At 39.2% G+C, this 27,343-nt stretch overlaps 6 protein-coding genes across 8 annotated transcripts; 3 read left to right on the top strand and 3 right to left on the bottom strand.

Moving 5' to 3' along the window:
• The first annotated feature begins 3,321 nt into the window (after window positions 1-3,321).
• LOC140765210 (transcription factor MYB2-like) lies at window positions 3,322-4,831 on the top strand. The gene is made up of 3 exons (XM_073104171.1): window positions 3,322-3,696; window positions 3,815-3,944; window positions 4,020-4,831. The coding sequence occupies exons 1-3, from the start codon at window positions 3,522-3,524 to the stop codon at window positions 4,567-4,569; spliced, it is 855 nt and encodes a 284-aa protein (XP_072960272.1). The 5' UTR covers window positions 3,322-3,521; the 3' UTR covers window positions 4,570-4,831.
• Window positions 4,832-7,012: 2,181 nt separating this feature from the next.
• On the bottom strand, window positions 7,013-9,935 carry LOC140764808 (small ribosomal subunit protein bS1c-like). Its single transcript, XM_073103591.1, has 7 exons — window positions 9,591-9,935; window positions 8,683-8,958; window positions 8,302-8,382; window positions 7,876-8,157; window positions 7,691-7,801; window positions 7,515-7,601; window positions 7,013-7,248 (listed from the first exon to the last, which is right to left on the bottom strand). The coding sequence occupies exons 1-7, from the start codon at window positions 9,891-9,893 to the stop codon at window positions 7,138-7,140; spliced, it is 1,251 nt and encodes a 416-aa protein (XP_072959692.1). The 5' UTR covers window positions 9,894-9,935; the 3' UTR covers window positions 7,013-7,137.
• A 1,165-nt stretch (window positions 9,936-11,100) lies between these two features.
• On the top strand, window positions 11,101-12,712 carry LOC140764811 (galactinol synthase 1-like). The gene is made up of 4 exons (XM_073103593.1): window positions 11,101-11,547; window positions 11,638-11,961; window positions 12,084-12,218; window positions 12,297-12,712. Exons 1-4 carry the CDS (start codon window positions 11,221-11,223, stop codon window positions 12,537-12,539), a joined length of 1,029 nt encoding a protein of 342 aa, XP_072959694.1. The 5' UTR covers window positions 11,101-11,220; the 3' UTR covers window positions 12,540-12,712.
• A 626-nt stretch (window positions 12,713-13,338) lies between these two features.
• On the bottom strand, window positions 13,339-15,999 carry LOC140764809 (WAT1-related protein At1g09380). Its single transcript, XM_073103592.1, has 7 exons — window positions 15,359-15,999; window positions 14,976-15,038; window positions 14,775-14,891; window positions 14,217-14,469; window positions 13,968-14,126; window positions 13,725-13,876; window positions 13,339-13,636 (listed from the first exon to the last, which is right to left on the bottom strand). The coding sequence occupies exons 1-7, from the start codon at window positions 15,532-15,534 to the stop codon at window positions 13,471-13,473; spliced, it is 1,086 nt and encodes a 361-aa protein (XP_072959693.1). The 5' UTR covers window positions 15,535-15,999; the 3' UTR covers window positions 13,339-13,470.
• Window positions 16,000-17,597: 1,598 nt separating this feature from the next.
• Window positions 17,598-20,976, bottom strand: LOC140765985 (nitrogen regulatory protein P-II homolog). Its single transcript, XM_073105348.1, has 8 exons — window positions 20,698-20,976; window positions 20,549-20,594; window positions 20,409-20,436; window positions 20,217-20,304; window positions 19,985-20,052; window positions 19,439-19,508; window positions 18,003-18,038; window positions 17,598-17,856 (listed from the first exon to the last, which is right to left on the bottom strand). Exons 1-8 carry the CDS (start codon window positions 20,897-20,899, stop codon window positions 17,783-17,785), a joined length of 612 nt encoding a protein of 203 aa, XP_072961449.1. The 5' UTR covers window positions 20,900-20,976; the 3' UTR covers window positions 17,598-17,782.
• Window positions 20,977-21,431: 455 nt separating this feature from the next.
• Window positions 21,432-24,744, top strand: LOC140764834 (uncharacterized). Of its 3 annotated transcripts, none has more exons than XM_073103629.1 (5): window positions 21,432-21,519; window positions 22,351-22,706; window positions 23,469-23,573; window positions 23,696-23,743; window positions 24,396-24,744. In XM_073103629.1, the coding sequence occupies exons 2-5, from the start codon at window positions 22,440-22,442 to the stop codon at window positions 24,633-24,635; spliced, it is 660 nt and encodes a 219-aa protein (XP_072959730.1). In that variant the 5' UTR covers window positions 21,432-21,519; window positions 22,351-22,439; the 3' UTR covers window positions 24,636-24,744. The 3 variants fall into 3 exon arrangements, with proteins under 3 accessions (XP_072959730.1, XP_072959729.1, XP_072959728.1); XM_073103628.1 differs by lacking the exon at window positions 21,432-21,519 and adding an exon at window positions 21,552-21,711; XM_073103627.1 differs by lacking the exon at window positions 21,432-21,519 and having other exon boundaries at window positions 21,720-22,706.
• Window positions 24,745-27,343: the final 2,599 nt, after the last annotated feature.

Below are 27,343 nucleotides of genomic sequence, written 5' to 3'. Positions count from 1 at the left end.
CTTTGCCTACTGTTAAAACAGCAAGCTTCATTAAAGAAATTATCCCTTTTTATAAAAGCAGTGTGAATGACCTTATATGTGTGGGCATTAGCAGTACACATAGTTTGAGACCAAATGAGTCACGTTGAGCTTTTGTGTAGTAACAAGCAAAGACAATAACAAGTGTTGTGTTCTTTTTTCGTGTGCCTGTGTACTTTTATGTTTGGAGGAACACTGCTACTTTTGCAAACTACTCCTTTAAACTAAACTACGAGTTAAGCAATGCAAAAAGAACAAAGTTGGGCTCATTCCATTGGGCCCAAGTGACCAATATTTCACAAAGCTTTTCTACTATAGAAACAAATTTGAATACTAATTTAATATAATTAATTAGCAACTCCAATTTGTGGGCTAAACATTATACGATAATATATATGGTAGACCACCATAACGTTGGACTCTCATTTAAAAGGTTAATTTACTGTGACTTCTTTTGGGTTAATAACATATATACTTATAAAAGATCGATCTTCAGTCCAAAATATATATATATATGTATGTATATATATATCAAAAACTTTGAAAACGAAACCAACTTGAGAATATAACAACATTATGTAGACATGACAAACAAAACTATGAAAATTATTTAGGATTTAGGGACTAAAGCACTAGAGCCCATCAATGGAACCTAAGTCGTAATGCACTTTTTAAAATCTAGTCTTAAAGTCCCCACATTACTCCTAACACGTTAAGAAGTCAGCCATCTGAACATTAGTTTGTATAAGACGATTATAATTTGATTTGGATCCCATTATCCTACTCATGAGATATTTCAAGTCCAAAGTAGACGTAGAAACGAGTAGATAGAAGAGAAGAGTTTATAAATCCACAGTAGATGACAATTAGCAATGGATCGAAGGTCAAAAGATTTACAAAAAGTGAGGGACTAAATTAGGATTATCCACATAGATGTGTTTGAGTCAAAGACGCTTCAGCTCAGATTTTGCAACTCGTCCACAAATTTCAAAGCAAACAAATGTTTTCAAATCACCCCCTCCAAACACGGGAAACTTTTTTGACGGGATTATCCACAATTTACCTTCTACTTCGTTAACTATTACAATTAAGTGAAAGAGAAAGGATCGATTAGCTTGTTAATTACCCCTTCTAGAAGTTAAATTATTATTATTATTATTATGGTCATCTTTTGGAGAGAAATGCTTGGCTTTTTAGCCACCAGTTCCCTTTGGATAGTACAAAATTAAACAAGAGAGAGAGAGAGAGAGAGAGAGAGAGATGCTTCTTCTAGAATAGAATGGTAGTCTTGATTGGAATTTTAGCTGTACATCATGTATTAAAAAAATGTCGATGGTGTGACATTGCATTCTCATTAGCTCCTCCTCTTTCTACCTTAACCAACTAAAGATTGTCTTATTAGAGCAGAATTAGAGGGAGAGGTGTCCTTCAACTGGCTCTTTATGGGTATTATTAATTAAACAAGGAGGCATGATCAAAGTTCTAGAATTAAATTAAGTAAATGATGGTACTAGTTTGCGTGGCAAACAATGATGACATTTTATTCAAAGGGAGCACTATTCTTTTATATAGCGATTGGAGTAGTAGGCTTCTATCATTGGAGTGATTTGGTTAACAGTCTTAGCAAGATAAAGCATATATACGTTTAAGAGTTTTCAGGCATCATAATGTATATCTTCCATTATCTCCAAATATTTTATGTATACTTGGGTTAATTAAAATCAAAAGCAACAAAGTTTTACTTCTTCTAGCCCACCATGAATCTAGCTAATCCTAATTTCCATGCAATTTGTGGAGCTTAAACATTGCACCTACAAGATCCTACTAGCTAATTGGAATATTTAATCCATGAGTTAATTAACCTTAATTAAATTATCCAAAAGGAGTTATTCCAATCTGAACACAAATTAACCAACTCGTTTATCCCAACTTTTGCTGCACTAATTTAAAGATCGACTCGTCACCGACTTATGAGGTGTAATTATTATATCTTTTAGCTTCTTTTAAGTTGGAAGTGCAGCATACATGGGGTTTCTATTTTCTAAGAGTGGATTGGGATCAGGGGTTGGGCTAGCTCTCTCTACCTTTGACCCAAACTATGAGGCAATATTTATTATACAAATTAATTTTGTCATCACTTGATCATATATAATTCTTAGGTCAAGCCAATTTCTTATAATACTAATGATATCTAATACTCCATGGTCTCATATCTAACCTCTATATTATTGGAATAGAAACTAGGCATTGAAACATGAGTAGATAGATAGATAGATAGATAGATCTACTCTTCTTTTGACAAAGATATGGTCAGAAACCATTTGCTATGTCTCACTGAGGATCTCTTCACGTGAGCCCATTACCAAGCGGCATATTTGTCATTTCTAAGTCAACCCATCTAGTTCGTTGACTTTGGAGGAGGGTGGAGGATCTAAGCCAGGGGGTATACAGTACATGGCCACCTTCTAGTTTTCTACAATGTTACTTGTCCCAAAATCTTGTAATGAAAGACCTACATGTCTGTATAATAAATAAACATCAAATATTCCTCCTCATAGTAGAAACAAGATATGTGCTGTACGCGTTATTTTATTTTATTTTTAAATTTTTTTTTTTAAAAAAAGAAAGAGATTATGGGTTCAAATTTTATTACCTAGCTAACTTTTATTTCATATCATTTGGGTGGCTTTGTCACATAGTCAGTCACATGCAGAATGGAGGTAGAAGCTGGATGGAGCAAGTGGCTTCTTGGCCACTTCTGGCTCAGTAGCCACCCAACTCTCTGGTTGCTTGACTTTGTAACGTAATGCATCCAAAACCTAGTTGTTTATGACTCCCTTAGGTGACCATGTACAAACACCACCAAAACAAATCATAAAATCTTTGAGGAAGAGAGAGAGTTGGGTTGTGAGATGCAAAGATTGATCACAAGATCCAAACTTTAGGTTCATATCCTATTCAACTGTACCGAAAAAAAAAAATTCAACTCTTTGGCATCTCTCGAAAATTAAAGGAGGTATCCCAAATCCGTGTTTTGCTCGATCGTCTCAGTCACCAGTCACCAGTCACCACCCCCCCATGGATTTGATTAAATTAACCCACTTGGGAGCATGGCAACTAATGAAGTCCAATTAAGTGACAAATTAACGCACATGAGAGTCAAACTTCAAAGCCATTAATTTTTTCTCACGCTGTTTCGACTTAATTAACACAAAACTCCCCCCCAACTTGTGGCTTTTTAAGGAGCTTAACCTTTAATCGAATCCCATTGCGGCGTGCTACCTCACATACATATAATCTATATGTCTCTTTTCTTCACGCCGTCTCCCTAGCTAGATCTATATATATCCTACCTCATCTCCTCCTACCCTTTTCATCACATAACTCCAATCCCATCCTTCTCATCCTCTCAAGCCCCCACCTTCACCTCGATCTTCTTATTTGATCCCCTCTTACTAAATTCTTTCAAATTAAACCAAAGTGGGGACTGCCAGATACGTACTATGGAGATGGGAAGTAGTCGAGTACCTGGGTGCTTTAGCTCTGCCACCACACCACCGAGTGAGGAAGAGATGGATCTGAGAAGAGGACCTTGGACTGTTGACGAAGACCTCGTGCTCATGAACTATATCGCCGCACACGGCGAGGGCCGCTGGAATTCCCTTGCAAGATGCGCAGGTATATATACACATGTATATTACTATAATAATTAACTTGGGTTGTAGTAGGATCATTTCCAAGAATTACCCCTTCTTTCCAATTAATTTTACACTGTTTTTCTTCTTCTATGAAATAGGTCTCAGGAGAACGGGCAAGAGCTGCCGGCTTCGATGGCTCAACTATCTCCGCCCCGACGTCCGCCGCGGTAACATCACCCCGGAGGAGCAGCTCCTCATCCTCGAGCTCCACTCCCGGTGGGGAAACCGGTGAGTAATCTTACAAAGATAACCAACGTCCAGTTTTAGAAGCTCTTCTTTTTCTTGACGTCGGTTGTGCCGCAGGTGGTCGAAGATCGCGCAGCACTTGCCGGGAAGGACGGATAACGAGATAAAGAACTATTGGAGGACTAGAGTGCAAAAGCACGCGAAGCAGATGAAATGCGACGTTAACAGCAAGCAGTTCAAAGACGTAATGCGATATCTATGGATGCCACGGCTCCTTGAGAGAATCCGGGCAGCTTCGGACAGTTCGGCGCACGGCGGCGAGTACCAAAATGTCAGCCTTCCAGTAGCTGACCCGGGCAGCGAGCTCGTGCAAGTGAAGCTGAGCCCCGGGGATTCCAGCAGCGCCGGGTCATCGGCGGACTCACTCGGCGTGCAATTCTCGTCGCCGCCGGTCTCGGATGGCTTCGTCGATTGCTACAGTATTCAGGGAGGCGACGACAACAGCGGTGACAGGATACACGTCACCCAGTTCGACGACAGCTGGTCAGAATCCCTGCCGAGCCCCGCCGGAGGTTATACCCACCTGGGGTTACCAGACTTCGATTTTGGAAGTTGGGGAGATAATTTGTGGAGTTTGGAGGATATTTGGTCACAGCAGCAGTTTTAGAGCAAGAATTAAAGCTCTGTAGATTAATGGTTTGATTATTAGAGAATTAATTATTGGGTGAAGACAAAGGGAAGTGAGAAAAGAGAGAAATAATTGGGAATTTTCTTTCCCAGAAATTAATTCTCTCAGCTTATTCTCTCTCTTAAAAGAAAAAAAAAGAAGCTTGGAGACTATATTTAATGAGAGCTTTCGCCTCATTCTTTCAAATAACAATGTACAAGTACTCTTTGTTTCTCTATGTATAATAAGCTTCAATTGTGCAGTTCTGATTAATCCCCACATTACTTATTCTAGATCTATACGTAAGTTACGTTCGACGTGATTCAATTCTTTCCAGATAAAAGAAGACGGAAGCGAATTAAGGAATCTAACGATCGAGTAATAACGACTGTACGAATCCCTCTCCCTGTGTGATTGGAGTACCCATCCAATTATACTGTGAGTTTATCCACAAAATACTAGAATAATTTATTATATAAAAAGAATTTACACGTGGAGTCCGTCCATTAGCCAGTGGATGTCTCTATCCAATGAACGTTGTCATCATTATCCAATGGTGGGAGTGGTCCAAATACTTGTTTTTGTTGTCACCTTAGATTCGTTCAATATTTCTTAGCTTAATATTATATAGAAATAATTTGTTTTTCTTTCGTACGAAAATTAGAATCTCCCGTGCATTTCTAGAGTTTAATTTAGTTTTATTTGGGATTTTAATCTGTGAATGAATGAAGTCAATTTCTGGATCGATCTGGTATAACGTAAAGGAGTAGAATTTGTCTTGTTTAGCTCATCGTTTACACTTTGTGGTTCACAATTAATTATATAAATCTACAGTCAAAGAGAAGTCGGTGAACTGGAGATATTCCACCGTGAAGCTACCAATTTAATATTTTTAACACGTTGCATTACGAGAGTTTACGCAAAATACAAAGCCAACTCTTTTCTTAAGCATGTAACCTTCCTTTTTTAATAGCAATTAAACTCTTACGAAAAGATAAAAGAAAAAAAAAAGAATTATCTCATTTTCTGTGTGTCGGAAAACTTTTTAATTCTTCCGAATAACATAATTACTATTGGAATCATCGTGCTCTTTTAAAAATAATATTACATTAGCTCGATCTTGTAATCATGATTAGACTGAACTTAGTATAAAAATAATAATTATTTTTTTAATATTGCATATATTATTTAAATAATTAATTTAACTATTAATAATATTATTTTTTGAAAATAAAAATAAAAATAATGGCAGTCAAAATATTTTAATAGTGATCACAATAGTTTAAAGAATATAATGTTAATTATGATATATCTTTTTAAATTTTCTTGACAATTATGTAAAACAAAGAGACTCTTAAGGCTTGAATGTAAATAGTTAAAAAAAGAAAAGAAAAAAGAATACGATGAGAATCTAATCTGAGGAAGCTGAGCTGGCTAGCACGACGCGGAAGACGCGCACGACTCGGCTTTCAGCCACGTAGCCAGTCAATGGTGTGGGCCCACTTGAGCGAACCAATTGGCTTTGTTCCAGTCTTCTGGTCAACGAGATGGGATAAGACCCTCGTGCGGATTTTCTATGGCGGCCGCACCAGATAGATGATCCTGGCCGTCCAATTCACATGGCCAGTAGTTTACCCCTAATCAAAGTTTGATGCCAATGTGAAACAATGTTAATATCCCTCGCCCTCCTTCTTTATTTTATGCTAATTAGCATGCGTGAGAGTACACCACAAGTGACACAGAATCCATAAAAGACATGATTAAGGTGTGAAACCAAATTAATATCCAGATAGCGTATAGTTTAGTTTCTATCATTAACTGCTTTTGATAGTAACATGTGATGGCCAGCCAAATCTCCATCCTTTTCCCTCTGTTTTCCTCTTGCATTGCAATTTGCAAACCACGGCAACCAGAGATACTAGTTGTGTCTGTGAAGGTGTAGCTGCCATTAAAGTCTTTTAACATGTGTACTAAATGTTAGTGATGTGATGGGCTAGATATACTTGGAGGTGACATGGCTTTATATCTGGCAATGTGCCAAAGATCATCCAGAGTGAGATTCATGGGAGATACAGGTGATGTGATAACGGCTAAGTTGTGTGAAGCATGTATGATTAGAGGCAGGAAATGGTTATTTTCATTGCCTAACTCAGAGATAATTTGTGTTTATGGACTACTTGGGATGGAGAAGAATAGATTTGTTTCTCACACACCTTTCCCTTTCCCTTTCCCTTTCCCTTTCCCTTTCCCTTTCCCTTTCCCTTTCCCTAGTTTGGGTGGCACTAAGAAGAAGTCACGCAATCACAGCATTTGGGTATGGGCCGAGCCAATACTGGATCAACCGAACCCGGCCCGTTAAGACCCGATCCGTGATTATTCGAATCGGAGTGGATCAGCCCGACCCGTAGTCCAGCCTCAGCAAGAAATGAAGCCCACGCAGTAATTTACGAGATGATTTCTGTAATTACGAGAATAATTGTATACCTTCAAGATTACATAACATTGTACACTATTTAGACTCCCTGGACTACATGTTAAACTTGCCAAGGACCAATGGAAGAGAAAACATTAAACGACGACCTCATCTGCAGGAGGGACATCACCTAAATCCAAGCCCTCCGCGGGCAAGTCCGACGTGAGTGGCCCTAAAATGCCCTCCGAATTGAGTGTTATTCCGCTCTGTGAAAATAAAGTGAAGAAGCATAAGCAATCAACTGTTAGCACCTCATACTGGCAATCAGATAAGTTTTAATCCCCGAAAACTATAGAACATTTCTAATTCTACCAGTTCAAGGCGATCAAGAAGAAACGCATATTTCACCTTTTTTTTTTTTTTCTTAATGGAAGAAAATCACATGAGACTTATGTATGATTTCTTTGCAGGTAAAGTTTCTCTTTTAGAAAATAATATTTCTTCATGGGCACACATAGTATAATCGGATTACCTCAGGCTGAAATCTCAGCATATCGGCACGGGCCATTGCCTCTGCTTGAGCTATTCTCTGCCTGAATGTCTGAGCCATCTCATCCGCCTGTAAAAGCCAAAAGAAAAGACGCTAAAGTAAGCTACTATGAAATCCACAAAACAAACAAGAAGAAAAATGCTTGTTATTAGTATTACCTTTTCAAAAACAAGTTTTGGATTGCGAATCATGTCACCAGGGGTTGGCTCCAGTTTCTTTGTGGAAAGACTAACCCGGCCTCTTTCTCGGTCATGACTTAGTATCATCACCTTATCACATAATTAAATTTGTCAAGGTAAATCTCCGAGAAATTGCCAAACTATGTAAGAAATGGGTGCAATACCTTGAGGGTGTCACCAGGTTGGAGGACTGTAGAAATGTCAGAGACACGGTCATGACTAATCTGGCTGACGTGGAGAAGGCCATTGATTCCACCAATATCAATGAAAGCACCATAGGGTTTTAGGCTCTGGACCGTTCCCAAAACAACTGATCCAATGCCAAGCTGAGCCTGACTGTCAGCCATGGCCTTACGATTACTGAGAACAAGCCTAGATTGCTCTTCATCAACCTCCACAAATTTAAGAGGTAATTCTTTATCAATGAGCTCTTCAGCAGTTGATTTCTGGTCACCCATGGAGAAAAACCAGTAAGATTCAATGATATAGTTCTATAGACTTGATTCTTATCTAATTAATCTAAGATAACATTCTAAAACAAGAGAATCATGTCTGATATGTAAATGCTCAAGATAGGTTCAAAAACTAACCGACGAAATTTGTGAAAATGGAACAAAACCGCGAATACCATCCACGATAGCTACCACACCTCCTTTATTTCCTCCAATGACCTACAGCACATAAATGTTGACAAAATCACATAAGAAGGAAAAGGAAAAGGAAGATTATACTTGCAGCACAAGCGGAAGTCCTCATGTAAGCTGATTAATATAATAGCTAAGAGTAAGGGAAGAAGCCTTAGACATAATTACCCATATCAATAAATCTATATAAGAAGGGATAGAAAAGATGCATAATGCACAACATTACATTTTCTCTTCCTGGTAAGCTTCAGTTTAGTGTCTTTTGAAAACTAGAGGTTAACCTTCATCTAGATTCTTTATAACTGTTATCATACAGAGTATACTCACCTTACCCTTGACGATAACATCTTCAGCTTGAAGCTGCCTGCACCTTTCCCATGCGAGATCATATTGAATTGATCGGAGACTCAATATCAAGCTATCATCCGATGCCTTCTCACCAATTATAACGAACTCTTCCACCAGTCCCGGATATATGCCTGCCTCGGCTACATGCTTTATTTTATGGATACATGCTTCTTGAACAGGTAAGTAAGCAGAAGACTTAGCTGTTATGTCGACAAGTGCACCATTCATATCTGTCATAAAGACAGTACCCTTGACCTGTAAAAATTGAACATAATAATCAAGTATGAATATTAAGGCTGCAAAGAGATGTAAACAGAAGCAGAAGTTTAACTTGTCAATTTATATTACTGCAATAATGAAAAGAAATTATGGTCTGCGACTAGAAATGTCATCATAAGACAAGAGAAAGCATGAGCTAAAATAACCGTTTCTTTAGTGAATTTCAGTCACACATTGTTCTAAGCATTAGTTGCATCAATAGAACTTACTGATAAAAATAATATCTAAAATACCAAGTGCCAATCAGTTAACCAGTTGACATCCAAGTCCCTAGTAACAAACAGAGAAAAGAACCATAAAATTCCTATCTTACGGTAACTGGCTTCGCGGAATACTAGTTCTAAATTTCTTACAACCAATCTTGTTTTTTTCCCAGTTAATATAATCTACATGAAGACTGGACATCGCACACAGTAATCAGGGCATAAAACAACTGTCTACGACTATCATCCAAATATCCCAATTTATTAGGATATCTACTCACCACCGTCTGAATGGCAATACGCCAATACGGAACAAAAGAATCCATTTTTTTTTTACCAAATTGCTCTAACTTTGCATCAAAGTAGACAAAACCAAATATGACATTCTGGTGATTGGAGGCATACCTTGGTGCCGATCTCGGAGTTGAAGTCGTACTTGTCGAGGGTGGCATGGAAGTCCTCGACGGTAAAGGAGACAGCTTCCATGGGAGCAGTGCGGCAGCGGTCGTAGGCCTCCTCGAAAAGCTCTTTAAGCTTTTGCCTCTCTCTCTGGGCCGGGGTCAGGGCATAGGTTCCAGCGACGACGGCGGCGACGACAGTGGTAGAAACCCGATTTGAAGGCTTAGAGGAGGCGGTGGGCTTGCAGAGAGGGGAGGAGGAGAGTGGCGGGCAACGGAGGCCGGAGAAGTGGTGAGCCAGGGAAGCCATTGTTGTGACTCTCCCTCTCCCACAATCTATTGCCTTCTCTATCCTATACCAACGGCCGACAAGTTAAAAGGGTTCTCTTTTGCAAAAGAACCCCTCTATCATTAGTTTATTGCAGATAAGGGATGCTAACCATTAGAAAGCCCAAGAGCCCAAGAAGTTAGAGAGGTCCAATCTGGGCCTGTAACCAAAGCTGGCCTCCTTGCGAAGGTGCTCGATAAAGTGAAACGTGGCACAACGAAGATCCCAAAATTGTCGGACGAGATCTAAGAACAAATATTATATTACCTCAAAAGATAATACAAAAAGTTTCTAGTATCCGAGAAGATTCATAGAATAATTTTTTATACAGGAGACTTATTGGTAAAGCTGAGCCGCAGCATCCACCCAAAAGAAGAAAAGAAGATTCAGGTCTGCTAAAATGATGGCTGAGAGAGTGTTGTTAGGAAAACTGTCAAGCAGATGAAATAGATGGTTCATCTGAAAGAGTATTGAATGCGTTAGTTAAGGAGGTCTTTCGTACGTACGCCGTAGGATATGGATTAGACTATCAGAATGAATCAAAATCAAAATCGATTTGATGAGGATGGAAAAATCACGCACTTGCTGGCATAATTCTTTCAAGAAACTCCTATCCCCCTTGAAAGAGCCTTCTACAGTCGCGCACTTGGCATTCTTTCATCGGCGGCTGGCTGATGGAAACTCTTAAGAGCTACTTGATCGACTTAAGAAAATTATGTGCAGTCGGGGCGTGCAGACCATCTGGGGCCACATCTTTCTTTCTTTCCAGGGGATTCACTTGGGAGTATAGATGGATCGCAACGTCGTATGTTTCGCACGTTATTCATGCAACCCCAGCATTTTATAACCTCGATTCATCTTAATTAACCTGCACCAGCGCCTCAACAATCAATCAACCGTCCGGGATTGGTCCAGACCTCGCTAGACTAACCCACGCCAGGGGTCCACCAAACGACGCAATCACGACCTTCCAGCCCCTTCCTGCGCAGCTTCCCAAATTAACCCCTTCGAGATAGTTCTTTCACAACCTCATTGACCGCTCGATCACTCCCAGACCACCACATGTACGGCGATAATCCGGGATCATGGGAAGCCAGATATGTCGAGAAGACGCCCGTTTCGGTAATTTCGCCCAAAATAGAGAGGATTCCCTACTCCTCCTCTTGCTTATTTAATCAACCACCATCTCCATCCATGAGCACGCCTCGCAGATCCCAAGTCACACAACAGTAACTCTCGCCAACCCTCGGGAAGCTTCTTCTTATTCTTCTTCTCCTCCTCCTCCTCCTCCTCCTCCTGGAATCCTTCAATGGCGCCCCAGATGGTAACCAAGGAGGCGGCAATGGCTACGGTGACGAAGGCACCAAGGCCGAGGAGGGCGTACGTCACGTTCCTCGCCGGCGATGGCGACTATGTGAAGGGCGTGGTGGGGCTCGCGAAGGGGTTGAGGAAGGTGGGAGCCGGTTATCCCCTGGTGGTCGCCGTGCTCCCCGACGTCCCGGAGAACCACCGCCGCCTCCTCTCCTCGCAAGGCTGCCTCGTCCGCGAGATCGAGCCCGTTTACCCCCCGGAGAACCAGATCCAGTTCGCCATGGCCTATTACGTCATCAACTATTCCAAGCTCCGGATCTGGGAGGTAAGCCCACACCCCCCATCGCCTCGTTAGAACTAATATTAATGACGACCACTATTTCACTGACCTCCCGGCCCCTTCTACTCTTTGCAGTTCGTGGAGTATGATAAGATGATATATCTGGACGCCGATATCCAGGTGTACGATAACATCGACCATTTATTCGACCTCCCCGATGGGTATTTCTATGCGGTGATAGATTGCTTCTGCGAGAAGACGTGGAGCCACACGCGTCAGTATCGGATTGGCTACTGCCAGCAGTGCCCGGACAAGGTGAAGTGGCCCCAAGACGAGCTGGGCCCACCACCGGCCCTTTACTTCAACGCCGGGATGTTCGTGCAAGAGCCCAGCATCGCGACGGCCCAAAGCCTCCTCGCTACGCTCCGCGTTACGCCCCCGACCCCATTCGCGGAACAAGTAAGTAATTAATTAATAACAACAAGTCAACAACTCGACTTATCCCGACTTGTTTTCATCCCACGAATAAAGGCAATCTATGATGATTCAATTCTACTGTCGTGGTATCCAATTCCACGCAGGATTTTCTGAACATGTTCTTCAAGGATATCTACAAACCAATCCCGCTCGTGTACAACCTCGTGCTGGCGATGCTTTGGAGGCATCCGGAGAACGTGGAGCTGGGGAAGGTGAAGGTTGTGCACTACTGCGCTGCGGTATGTTGATGATGCGATCTCCACCGTCTCATCACTTGATTACTTAAGTATTGTCAACTAATTTCTTAAATTTGACAGGGATCGAAGCCGTGGAGGTACACGGGGAAGGAGGCAAACATGGACAGGGAGGACATCAAGATGCTGGTGAAGAAATGGTGCGATATATACAACGACGAGACCTTGGACTACAAGGGTCCGGCCGTGCCCGAGGTGGAGGTGGAGGTGGAGGTGGAGGCGAATGGTCTGCAGCAGCCGGTCTTCGGGGCGTTGACTGACGCGGGAGTCGCGCACTACTACATTGCTGCGCCATCGGCCGCATAAGTTATATATGCGGGCCGCTTGTAGGGTTAATTTGTGTGTATATATATATATATATATATATATACATATATCTTCTTCTTTTTTTGTGTGTGGAAATAAGAGTCATGCATGTTTTAGAGATATTCTGGGTTGATATTGTTTGCTTGATGAATGAAATGAAACTTTTTGTAGAATTTATATGGTTTTTGCATGTAGTATTAGAGAGAACAAATGTTTTTCCTTGAATCCTCATGCATCCTTATTTTCCCTACTTTATAGTATATTTTAATGATTAACATTTTATCTTGGGGGTGGGGGGTGGGGGGTGGGGGGTCTATTTTCTTTCTCTAACATATTACCAATTTATTTAGGGAGTATAGTTTTGAGTTATTCGTAAAAGTCGCGAATATGACCCAATGAGGATTTCTTTTTTATTCGGAGGATGCAGCGTCGGTGGTGGGAAATGGTCTGTCGCATTTAGAGTGAAGTGACGATAAGACTTAGTCATTGTTGCATTTAATTAAGAGGTTGTTATACGTTCAAAATTTCGGGTCCTAAAAATAAAGATAAAATGTATTGGACACTGTAATGGAAGCCGTTTTAAAATAAATTTTCCTGCTTCATTACTCTAGCTATGAGATCATGATTTACATACGTAGTAAAGGTGTTGGAATTTTTCTTTAATTAATTGTTTGGATATATATATATATATTGCGCAGCTACAAGATATGGATTATTCATTAATTATTCGTTTTACGGATTTCTTTATTAAGGTCCAAAAATGATCCATTTTAGAATGCTTTTCTAGGACATGATGCAATTATATTCCACTCGATGGACCAGACCTTTGTTGCCACATCAATTCATTCAAAAGCAAAGCTAGCATGTCTCTGTTGATCATGTTGCAATTTTTCCATCCACTAGTACTCCATCACCACATCTCTCACTAGATCTAATGGTTGGGACTAAAATACACAGGCAGACCGGTAGATTCCACCTGTCCCTCCTGCCCCATTTCTAAGCTCTTGCAGTCCCCATTTGTCACCTTCTCAATCTCTCTTCCCTTCCCCCAGAGCACCATGTAGAGTCCTCCAACTATAAGAGAAGAACCAGTAGCACTGCAACCCCCCAAAAAGGAAGAAGATAGATACCAAATTTAATCCCCTCAATGAACATCAAAGAGCTTACGTAAACAAAAGAATTTACCTCCCAACGTATAACTTCTCATCTAGTATTGCCCATCCGAGGATTGCGACGATCACAAGCAACAGCGGGCTAAACATGGAGACATACAGGGGCCCTCTTCTTTGTAGGCACCACGACATCAACGCAAAAGCTAAACCAGAGCCTACTATTCCCTGAAACAATATTAATTAATTTCCACGATCAGCAATTAATTATGTACTTCTAACTAGCTTCTTAATAATTATTTCAAATTAAAGCTCTTACGACGTAGATGACGGCTGCAAGCCTGATGTCCCAACCGAGTGCCCACACCGACAACTTCCTCTCCACACCCACGCCGACAACAAAGCACTGGATGCCGGCCATGAAGCACATCAGAGCAGAGCTTGTGTACGGAGATGCAAAGTTCTTGCACATCTTTGTCTGTAATGTTTAATAATATCAATGTTAAAAGATTGCTCTAAATTTTATATATGTATGTATATATGTTGTGTGGTGTTGATTGATTATTACATGTATGATGAACCAAATGGCCCAAGCAAAGCAACTGCCGATTACGAGAACGGCGCCGAGGGCCATGTTTTGCTCGCCGGCGGTTCCACCGGCAGCGGAAGCTTCTTCGGCATACCTCCAGTGGATGTGAGAAGGCCACGTTTTGATGAGGCTACCTTTGTAGAAGGTCATCAACATGGAACCACCAACACAAAGGAGTGTTCCAAGAACCTTAGCCTGTCCTGCTATTGTTCTAATACCAACCGTCTCCATCCTGCAATTAACCAAAACAAAAACAACCGGTGTCCAATTCAGACCTGTTTCCTCCTCCTTTTTGTTTGAGCTTAACTCAAACGCAACTCTTATTTTTCGTAACGTACTCCCGCTATAAGTAGCGTGGTTCTCGTGGAGTATGCGGTGGACAAAGCGTCCACGTACGTTATCTCGCCATGCATGTCACCTGGCTTTGGCTCTATTCATGAGCGGTTTAATTTACCAAACTCGGTTGCACTTTCTCGTGACCCATCTCTACCTGGCCCATAATTAATTATACATATACATATATCTATATATATGTACCTGAAAGGAACGGCCATGATGAAGGTGATCGCTGGTAACATGTTACTCAAGGCACAGGCGATGGTTGGTGTGGAATACTTGAGACCTACGAAGTAGAGTATCTGGTTCATCGTAGCCCTGCATTAATTAATTGGTCAGTATTAAGTAATCGCCCGCTTATATTATTTTAATTGACATGCATGCAGGAGATCACTAACTAACCCAAATATAGAGCTGAGGAAAATCTGGAAGACTATTCTGCCGGTGAGCGCCATTCGAGTCTTTCTGCAAACATCGATAGATAGACTACAATTAATTAATTAATTAATTAATTAAACACTTGCACTAAAAACAAGGGGCCTTTAAAAGCAATTCAAATTTTAGTTGCCATCTGGCTCCTTGGGGAGGACAAGTGGCATGATTAGCCTGATTACATGACGAAGGGTGCGGTTGTGATAATTAATTAGGTAGTGGTTGGCATGCAGCAGAAGGAAACCAGTGAAAAAGAAGTAGCTGCTAATAAGAACATGCACCATTGATTCTATGGTTTTTTTTTTTAAAATTTTATATAATAGGGATGATGAAGGGTGGTGAGGTTACCGCACCTTTCGAGGAAGAAGGCGACGGGCCCGAGGAAGATGGTGGCGACGATGTTGCGGTAGGCGATCAAGACGTATGGGCTCATGCCCGAGTCCATGGCTAGCTTCGAGACTACATTGAGTCCAGCGAAGCCAATTTGGACTGCTATCATGGCCAGGGTCGGGGTAAACTCACTACCCATCTCTTCCCTCTCCTTTTATTTTCTCTCTCTCTCTCTCTCTCTCTCTTACTAGGTACTACGTTCTCAAGAAGAGAGAGAGAGATGAAGAAAACAAACAAGAGAAGGAGATAAAAACGTAGAGGAGAAGAGGTGGGTATATATAGAGAGAATAGAAGGAGAGAGAAAGAAAAAGTGGAGGCCTGACATTCTGCAATAATATCCGCTAAGGTGGTAATAACAGAAAGCGTAGAAGGCCAAACAAAACATCACCCCTCACAACTCACCACATACTGTCTGATAGACACTTCAAAAAAGAAAAAAAATAAAAACCTTTTTCTTTTCTTTTCTTTCTTTTAATTTTTTGCAGGAGAGAGAGAGAGAGACTTTGCTTTCTTCTTCTTCTTCCATCTCTTTCGTTATGTTATCCGATATCCCTTCGTCGGTTTTCTTTGTTTTGCAGTAATCTTTTAATCTTTTGTGAATGTAAGTAGCTTTTGAATGAAAAGTAGTTGGTGTACGCGGGGGAAAGGAAGTACTAAAACCGCATGAGGGATGATTGTCGGCTACCACCACCCACCTTAATTTGTTCACGCATGCATCCGGACAAAGTTATGCGTAGCTATACAAACCTACAGAGAGACTCGCACTCGATATTGGGACTCGGTGCAACTTAATAGAGCAAAGTTATTAATTACACATCGATAAATGTATTTATGGATTATAATTAGAGGTTAATTATTACCTAACGGGTTTGGTTTGGCGGCATCCCAACTCTAACCTAAATTGCTAAACTACAAAGGTTAATAAAGTTGGGGTGAGCTGAATAAGAAGAGAGTGGTATTTATCATTGCAATCAAAATCTAAATTAATATTTCGAATCATGCATGTATGCTATTTGTGTTTGCTTTTGCTTATGATTTTTGATTTCTTTCTATTTGCTAGCTAACTTCTATTTCTAACTTTGGATCCTAGAATTAGGAGTTTGTTGCAAGTTGTTCACTAGCATCCTAGCATTGATTGAGCCATTCTGTCTTTCCTTCTCCATAAATGGAAGGCAAGGCTTAGTGGGAGTGTTGGCTTTCTTTCCATCTTTAATGCTATCTGACACACTACTTTGTTTCGTAAAAAGAGTAGTGCGTAAGCAGGCGATAGCTTTTTTGCCCGTAAATACTATGTTGATCATTTCTCACGTAGCTTTCCATAGTTACGGCTCATCACTAGAATTGAGCTAAAAATGGCATAATCCCATTGCTTTATTGAGTGGAAAGGTTTAAGATAAGAAGAGTCGCCATTAATACATTCGTGAGGCACTTCTTCTCAATGATAGATCATAACCCTACTCATTACTTTCTATTTTGTTCTTTTGCAAGGAAAAGCTTAGAAACAAAATTAAAAAGCAAATCAATCAAGGATTGTCTTAAGATGTCGACAAGTTGCCTCCAACAATTGCTTAACTTGTGTATTGGAAATTCATACTCGGAAGATTTAAAATATGAACATTTATATCAACCCCCTCTACTATTTAATGCATATATTAGACTCGTATCCAAGTTGAATGCCACTTAATTTATTGGCCCTCATCATCATCATCATCATCATCAATTACAGATCCAGAGTCTAAACATCTTCAACTACAAATGTATTGTGCTTTTTCCAAGAGAATGTAAATACATAAATACACAATTAAATTGCACGACGTTTAGTAATGTATGTCTAATCATCATATCTATACTATTCTTGATTCATGCTCTAGTATATATATTTGGAGATCTTGGTGGGCCTAAATGTCTCAAAGCTATATATCAAGATGCATCATTGTGTGGGAGAAACAAGAAAAAGGTAAAATTATGACTAATGACTCATCGTATATATGGGTACTCCACAACAGACGCTAAAATTGTTCTTCTTTCAAAGTGCACCAATTCCTTTGTTATCTCATTTCATATAAAAGACAGAATGAAAAATAGTTGCTTCGAGAATATTTGCAGTTAGAAGACTCAAACAAGTACATAACCGTGGCTAATGAAATCGTCATAACGTATCAAAGACTTCTTACTGTATAAAAAGCAGAGTCGATCAAGTAATAGCAGCAGAGTAACCAGGTTGTTCTAACTTTTATTTTTGATAGTATTCTTCACACTTACATTATCCACTCGGCAAGAGAATACCAGAAGTTGCTACAAGGAATAACCTTAGAAGTTAGAACAACTAGCCGACTATTTCCATGAGGCCAATAAATTGAACTGATGTAAAACAAGGGCAACTCTGATCAGTCAGATGCCACAGAAGAGATCATATCTGATCGTCCACCAGTCATTCTCTCAGCCTTTTCACCACGCTCACCTGTAGAATAACAACAAATGAGTGCATGCCTGTGTCCGAGAGTGCCGCGGCAGAGAGAGAGAGAGAGAGAGAGAGAGAGAGAGAGAGAGAGAGAGAGAGAGAGAGAGAGAGAGAGAGAGAGAGAGAGAGAGAGAGAGAGAACTAACCTGTGCGAACCCTTATTATATCTGAAATGGGTATCACTGAAAGAAGTAAAGCATCATCAGAAGTAATCACCACATGCAAAGTTCAATAGTTGAAACACGAATATACAACAACTAATAGGAAGAAAAACAAATAACCACCTAGTATAGTTAGCCTAACTAACAAGAAAAATGATATCACAACTCATCCTAATTGCATGACATTAGAATACAACAAATTAAAAAATAATTATCAATAGTTTATCACTAGCATATTAACAAGTGAATATTGATAGAATATAAAATATAAATCATAATTTTAAATAGCTTAGTTTTTTAGCAATTGGTGAGTTATCATAATATCAAAGTCAGAGATCATGAATTCAAATTCTGTCATACATATCTTTACTTTTCTAACAGCTTAAACTTTTAAAATAGTTAATGAGTTAACAATTATTCTCAAGGTACTACATAAATTGCATGACCTGTTACAATCTGCAGATCACACCTTATTCATTGTGTAGTTTCATATTTACAGAACAATCGGAAAACTCATTACCAGTATTGAGGAGTCAAAATCTTACTCTTTCTAGTTTAATAGTTCTCACAATAATGATGACCTACATATCCAAGGACGAGCTAATTACAACATTCGCCCAATTGTGGTCTTCAGTGTACATGGAACGACCTTAGTGTGCTTTTTAGTTTTTGCACACATGACTATCAAATATCTCAACTATGCTATCCTCCATAAAAACGACATCTATTATATTAGCATTTATGGAAGATGAAATGTCCTGTTGGTGAACACTGTAATATCAGAAAAAAGACAAGGTAGTACCATAATGAATCTAGATAAAAAGATCATGTCCTGTTGAACACCAATAATAACAAATCGTTATGTACCTAGATAAAGGATAACAGCTTACATGGGTGCATTTGCGTTATTTGACACCAAAAGAAATAGAAAGTGTAAAGAAGTCTACACATTATAGTTTGTAAGATAGAAACTATGGAGGGTGATGGAATGCATACTACAACTTGAAGAGAAGATGATGCTCACCAGAAGTCAACTTACTTTACCCCCAAATAGAAGTACAGTATGCAGCAAAAGAATGATGTGCAAATCAAAAGACAGAATGTTTGAGAACTCGGAAACAAGAGACATGGTTACCATATATATGATAGAAGATTTCAGTTGACTCACATGCACAATATACTAAATAGGAAAATTACAGAGGTTGTTGAATTCCCTTGTGGGAAAAGGCAAATGAAGTGCATCCATCTATAGTTAGCCTATCAAATTGACTAAAAAGATACAATATTTAAGTAGGGTTCTAGACTCCCCACTCATGTGTTGAACAGTATAAATAGGAACAGGCAGTGCATGCTCTCAAACAAGAAAGCTCAAAGTCAATTTCAAGCAAATAGAAGATGAAATCATGAAAAATAGTTCTTACCAAATATCTTGCCATCACCTATTTCTCCAGTTCTTGCTTCCTCAATTATTTTGTTAATTACTGGTTCAACCTAGGTTATGGCAAAGAAAGAGAAGAAAAGAAACATGACTGATTAAATAAACTTCATAAGAATGTGAAAAATTGTAAACCGCATATCTTTTTCTGCCTGATAGAGTTCAAGTAGTTATCTTCACTAACGATTTTTTTTTTCTTAGAAGAAAAGGGTACGCCTTGTTTCATTGAAACAATAAGCATCTTAACCACTAACGAGATTGTTCGGAGCAAATAACAATCCACTCACTCATTGACTATGATTTTGCAAGGAGAGAAACTTGTCCATATCAGAAAGATAAACATTCTTACTCAACACTCTTTCCATCGAAAACATTGAACAGACTGAGTTGACTAGCATTGCCAAATGTCTCCATTCATGGCAAAATATAGAACATGAAATGGGTTCATCTCATACTTCTAACAACATGAACCATGGATAACTTTTCCAATGTTTTTCATCCATAGCTACAATCTATCCATATAGCGATGTACCTGGTCCTTGCTGACCACTATCTCCAATTTAACTTTAGTTACAAAGTTGTCCTCTGAAAACTCTGACCCTGCAAACTCAGAGTAAATAAGGATAAATATTGAAAGAAGTGGTATCAATACTCTGCACTGCGAAAGGAAGAGAGAAAATGAAAAGAAAATTACAAGGACTAGGAAATGACACTTAAAAGATGTTCAAGAGAAATGCACAATCTTGCAATGAGCAACAGCATACCACCATGCCTTTCTGTCGAGCCACCCTGAGCTCCAAATCCTCGCACATCAGAAACCGTTACCCCTCTAATACCCATTTGCAGCAAACCCTAGTTTTCCATTCAAAAGTTATACTAACAAATTTAACAAATCCAACTTGCCTAAATCAAAGAAAAAGGAAAAAAAAAAGGATTACAAATTACAACATACTCACCGAAGAGACATGCGAGACTCTCCATGGCCTTGACTTGTGCATCCACCACAAAGAAATGAAAATTACTCCCAAAAAATTGATCATAAAGCCATGCATTCCAAACTTTAAATCGTGGGGCACGAATATGACAAGATTCTCACCTCAATATCGCTTCTACTTTATAAAATTTGGAATCTGGTAGATACTCTGCTTAAATAAAATGGAGAAATGAATCAAAATTCCACTGAGATCTACAGTACCCGGGATCAAAATCCTACTTATTGCAGAAAAAAAAGTTTCGGAGGGGTACCTGGCACTGGAGAGCTCTGAGCTCTAATCACCGGCAAGAGTGATGGATTCCCTCCGCCTCTAAGCCTTCCATCGAGTTGATAACCTCTCGAAGTCAAAGCGATTGACTTGGAAATATCGAAGGAGAGAAAAGACTCCCTAAGAGGCGATCCGACGGAGATGAGAGCTCTCGGCCTCGCCATGGAAGCAAGAGACGCCGTCATTTCTCGCTCCCCAAGAGCTCAACTCCGTGATGCCTTCTTCCACATTCTGAGACTTTGGGGACCTTTTAAGGATGGCGCAGTTAGCAGTTGCAGTTGGGGGTTTTATTAGTAACTACCCCAATTAATATCGTTTAGATCGGGCCGTCGTAAAGATTGGGCCCAGCCCGACTAGGTACGGCATACTGGGCTGTATCTGGGCCTACTCGGCTAGTGGGCCCTCCTACCCTTAAAAACATTTATCAGGTAGAGTTTTATTAATTACACGACTTTCCCAACTAATCTGAAATGGATATGGAGTAATAAAGGTCAATTCCGGAGGTTGTATTCACTCCAAGAGCTTTAATAATTTTCCACACACACACACACAAAAAAAAATAAATAAATTCAGTTTCATTGTGAAGATATCAAAGAACTAGATTCTCTGTACTGTGACGTGGCACAATGGCAATCGATAAAATATTATTGGAAACGGCAAAGTTTATCTTAGATCGCTACATATCTCATATAGTGACATTCGCTTATAATTGAACTAGCAGTAGGTAGTAGGCAGTAGCAACCAAAGGGAAATGAAAGTAAGGAAGGATTCCGCGCAACACTATACGCGCTCCGCTTTATGGCGTGTTGAGTTCTCTCTCTTCCTGCCTTTTTATTTTTTTTTCTCTTTTTTAACCCGATCTCATGCATCGACGATTTCAATGCGCTTTGAAAAGGACCCATCGCCGTCTTTTATCCGCTCGCTCGCTATATCTGCCTCTCTCTCTCTCTCACCTTCGCCATAACCTCATGGCCTCGTAGGAGAAGGAAAAGATCAGGTTTTTGAGAGATTTTTCCTTATTTCTAGTAACTTGGAGGACTAAAAGTGACTACTTTTCTGAAAATTAATTGGTCGATTGGGGCATCCATTATCCTTGTTTGCGTTATGTTATTCGATGCTGTTTGTTCTTTTTCTTCTTCTTTTTTTTCTTTTTTGGAAAGAATTGGGGCGTCCAATATCCTTGAATTTTCGTACTATCAATTTATCAATCTTTTGCCTGCTACATCATGAAAAGAGATCAAAGTTGGTGTTTTGATGGTTCTTTGCTGGTTTTGTGCAGATAATGGATATGAGTTTCTCTATTTGTGTATCTTTGTTGGTTTTATCACCTGTTAAATTCTCTATGTCAGATGGTTTATAATTTCTAATTGCAATTATCGGATTATATATCGGTGCTTGTGTCCACATTTAAATCGAAACGGCTCATCGTGAGTTGGATTGTAATCCTTTCATGCATTTGTCATTAGTTTTGTGATCAGACCTTTTTATGGAGCCCAATTTTTCTACAGTTGGTTTGAGCTGTTCTTCTCAATTTGTTTATATTCTTGTTCTTGATTGTGCTACTGCAATACCTAATTATGCATCAAGGTTCGTTTTCTTGATTGCTAAACTGGAACAGTGTCTAATTGTTATGTAGCTCATCTCAAAGTGGGATATTCATCAATAAACAACATCTTGCTCTTGCTCTCACTGCAATATCAATCATATATCTAAAATTATCGGGAAATGGGTTCAGAAGGGCCTTCAGTGGTAACAGTTCATGTTACTGGATTTAAGAAATTTTATGGGGTATCTGAGAACCCAACTGAGACAATTGTTGGTAATTTGAGAGCTTTCATGGAAAAGAAGGGGATGCCAAAAGGTCTTGTTCTAGGGAGCTGCAACATTCTTGAGACTGCTGGACAAGGCGCACTTGGTCAATTGTATAGAACATTGGAGTCTGCTGTAGCTGGGAGAGACAAGGGATCCTCAAACATGGGGCAAGTCATCTGGGTCAGCTGTTCACCTTTACTTCAGTGTCTTTGTTGATATGGTTTAGAGGATCAAACATTTTATCTTAAGCTCTTGCATCTATCTATGTGCAAAATTAGTCTGAATAAGCCTGGAAAGAAAGTGCATTAGCTTTGTTTGATGTCAGGAAATTCAGTCAAAGCTCTACTTACTACACCTATTAAACATTAGTCAAGTAGAAATGTAGTTTATCTGAAAATTAGGCAACTGGAAATTTACTTCTGTATTCATACTAGTAACATTTCTTCAGTTATGTTCTTCCTTAATTCATCCATTCCTTTGAGGTTCAAGTGTATTACTAGATGGCATATCATTAAACCGTCCCCCAGTCTGATTTGTCAAGGTCTTAAGACAGATGGACCTTATATCTTTCTTTGCTCGAAAGATAAAACTTCTTTTACCAAATAGATATACAAGATAAAGCGTTGCTCATACTGCCTGTACTTTGCTTTAAGATTATAATTGTCAATTTTTCAAATTGCTGTGAAAGTAATATCCTTTGGGGCTGCCACCAGTTCACTCTAATTCATGGATTTTTTTTTTGTTCTTATTTTAAACATGAAACATCCTTTAAGGAAATAATCAACTGCTATTCATCTTCTTACCTGACAATTTAAATACATTTTCCTCCTTCAAGCTACTCCTGCTTTCTCTGCATTACATGCCAATTTCTTATATCAGTGTGCTGAATTGTGATGCACTTTTTCACATATTGTTTCCAATTAAATTTGGCATATCTTTCAGCTCCACTTTGGAGTAAATAGTGGTGCATCAAGGTTCACTATTGAGAATCAAGCAGTCAATGAGGCTACTTTTCGTTGTCCAGATGAGCTAGGATGGAAGCCTCAGGTGATATGTCCTTCATTACGTTGTCTTGTTGATCTCTACATTTGTTATCCCTCTTTAACATCAAATTTGTTTTTCTTTCTAGTTTTTCAATGTCATCGTCTTTCATGTGTTTTGTCTTGCAGAAAGTCCCTATTGTACCATCTGATGGAAGTTTCTCACGAACACGAGAGGTACCATTTTTAAGTATTTGGTTAAATAACCCCGGACTATAGCCATTCAGATTAGAAGTAGGATTGCAGTTTGTGTGCAGGTTTTGCTCTGTGTCTCTGTGTGTTGTATATCTTTATGTGTACATATAGCTTGCGCTGCACTTCAAGAGAACTAATAACTGGATTCTTATATACTGGTAAGATGTGGAATTTCATGATTACTACATAAGTTGAGGAAATTGGGCTGTTAATCATCATCTTTGCTCCTATTTTGTATTGTCACTTCGAAGATTTGGTAATTGTTCAATACCAGGGTGAGATTATATGCATTTGTGAATCCAATTTATACGTTTTGTCCCACCTTTTTTTTTTTTACTATCCTTCATCTGTGAAAATCTCACCATGTACTTTTAAACGTCATGAAAACTAATTAGTCCTGAAGATCTTTTACTGCTCGTGTATCTAGTGATTTTTTGCATTGTCATTTGAAGTACTAACAAGGGACAGGTCAGAGCTACATCTATTGGAGGATAGGATATCTTGTGTTTTCATATGCATCACAGTATAAATTTTCCTGTGCCATTCTTCTTTTTTTACCTTTTGTGTGGAACCTGCAGCTAACGGAGCAAGACTTGCTTATAAAGTTCCCATCTGACTTCTTGACTACTTGCAGACTTCAGCACCTGTCAATGAAATTTCTAAGGCTTTAGCTAAGATGGGCTATGATGTGATGCCTTCAGATGATGCCGGTCGATTTGTATGCAATTATGTCTACTATCATTCTCTCCGGTTTGCAGAGCAACATGGCATCAAGGCTCTTTTTGTACATGTTCCCCTCTTCTTGACAATTGATGAGGAAATCCAGATGCATTTTGTTGCTTCTCTTTTGGAATTGCTTGCCTCCTTGCAGTAGTGCTTACATCTAAAGGTGATTCCCATGGGAGGATATTTTTCTTCCATTAGATTCATCTTATTCTATGTCCAGGGATCATAATAAAGCTGCAGAATTGTTTGTCTTCTAATTTTTGTATGTCTTTATGGTATAATTCGTAAATGGCTGCTTCTTCAGATGAGTTATAAAATAAAACCAAGAGCTTCTTCACGGGAGACCATTATAGTTGAATGTTCTGGTAAGGTATAATTCAGAAATGGTTTCTCCCAAGAAGTTGTAAAACTACAAACTTAGAGCTTACTGAAGGAGCTTATTTGATTGTTCCACTCATGTATTTGAAGAAAGGTGGTTGGTGAAATTCATGTATTCTATCTACTATTCTTCAATGGGTGCAAAGGACTTTTGTGTCTATGCTTCTTGTCCTTGCAGTTTCTGTCTTGTAACTTTGTGTCTCTTTGACAAATGTCAAAAAATTTACTTTCTTTTATCATAAAATTCTTCTTTTACCTTTTAAAAGGTCATCCTTAAATTTATTTTCATATTATTTTGAGCGTATGGTTATCTTGGCACAGAGGTAGTATCTTCATCTTTAAACAATTTTTTTGACCATATTCCGCCCTAGCTATATACTGGGTGTCCTTGCAATGCTGGTTGGACACAGCAGGCTCTACCTTTCCTATCCTCTTGGTAGCTGCTATTTTTGTTTTCACTTGTGCATGTAGAACTTCTTAAACTTACAGTGCTAGCTGAGGTTTGGTGACTGAGAAATTGTTAAAACATGGAATGATAGTTGAGTTATGATAACTACTGCCTTATCCTTGTACTTGTTAAGTACCACAAGTTTGGTCTTTGGCTAAGGTGAGTGAACCGTAGAACGTCATGGCATTTCTCTTTATTGCAATACGTTTAAAGAGGTGAATTGGATTAAAAAAGAATTAGCATTCGAGTGTTTCTATTGGTTATCACAATCTTCAAAGTAGATTTTGTGCAACTCTATAATTCTCAGGACACCCTTGTTTCAAAATCTTTTATTAGACTTTTGCCTTATTGGCTTTTTCACTTTTGCTGATGACCATCTCTGAGTTAGATTATCAGGTGTCAATTCTTGAAATTTTATGGTAATACTCCATTGGGTCGATAGCATATTTACCTGCTAATAATTTGATAGACTTTAACTGCATCTTTAGATGCTAATAGCTTATTGGTAGCAGCTGCTTTGTTTTATTGACGACAGTACTTTGCTTTCATGCATGTCAACGTAGTTTAATTACATAACAAGAGCTAAGCTTATCTGTCCCACTGCAAATTAGCATGCCTTTTGTGATGGATAAAATAAGTACTCCAGAGTAAGTGAAGCTTCTACAACAAAATAAACCAGTGTGATTTATTCTATTCAGCTGTTGCTGAGAGCATTCACATAAACTGATGAGAGTAAAATTCAGGAGTAGTGGGTGGGTGTTGTGAGGTGCTCCAAAAGAAGCTTTCCACCTTTATGAACTTTTTCTCTGTTGAGATTCTCCCATTTGTACTGTTTCTCTTGTATTGATATGGGAAATCTTTGTGCAGCTTTAAAGACCAAACATTCCCCTCATCTTTAGATGCAGTGGAAGAACATAAAGCCAACATCTATGATTTATAATGCAGGAAAGAACCTTGCTTTCTGCACTCCTCACTCTCCATGGTCTGTACTTCATGTCATAGTTTATGCTGCTCCGCTCCCATTCTTTTTAATTTCTCCATGATATATCTGTGTCTCTCCAATTATAAGAAACTTTGTTTTGTTGATCCTCTTCCATAATTCACTCCAAGAGTAGCTTTCAGAAATTCTCAAATTTGCTTCTGGTATGGCCATTGGCAATGTGACTTGACTTGCAGTGTTTTGCTGATCTGAATCATTCTTCAGAATAAAGGATTTGTCTATGCCCGTTGAAATGCTGACTGGACCACATTGGATTGCGTGCTGCGGTCCCCACTTATCGCTTTCTTGCATGCTTAAAAATGATTGAAGACTTGCAAATAATTCGCAGGAGATGGTCCTTTTAATTTATTTTGTGTATATATCTTTCGAGTTTGCGTATGGAATTTTGATAGCCAATCAAAGTTTGTACCTCTGTGTAGGTTTTAATTGATCGATCACTTGGTGAATTGTGCAACTACGTAGTCTTAAATAGACTCTTTCTGAAGGTGAGAAGGAATGGAGAGGATAGGGTCCAATGGCATTGAAGAGAAACCACGTAGAGAAATGGGGTGAAATATTAAAAAAATAATAATGAGGTAGCTCTTAGCCCTTCCTTAGGAATGTTTGGTGAGCCCCCAAATGGAGGGTATCTAAGGTGAAGGCTGAGATCTAAAGAATATAGCCAACCCCATCATCCTTCCTACCTATCTACACTACTTCCTTTACCCTATCTATCTTATCTTTCTTAACCACGTTTGCCTTTCAATCTTTTCAAAGACATCTCCACTATGCAAAAGACCACACCACGCCTATTCAAAGGAAGGCCACCTTTCTTTGAATGAAGAGAGAGAGAGAGAGAGAGAGAGAGAAATGGTGGTGCTCGTGCACCGGCCCACGTAAGACTACTAGGCCCATCACTACGATGGTTACGAGCCGTTGGAGAGAGAATTTGAAATAAAATAAAAGTAAAAAAAAAAAGAAATGCAACATTTCAAACCCTAAGTTTCATGAATTTGGACTCAAGCTTAAAAATCCTCTCGTGATATTTTTA

Source organism: Typha angustifolia, chromosome 8 (assembly GCF_048772165.1).
Source record: "Typha angustifolia cultivar Huaian chromosome 8, ASM4877216v1, whole genome shotgun sequence".
Lineage (NCBI taxonomy): Eukaryota > Viridiplantae > Streptophyta > Magnoliopsida > Poales > Typhaceae > Typha > Typha angustifolia.
This window is presented reverse-complemented; position numbering and strand designations above follow the sequence as displayed.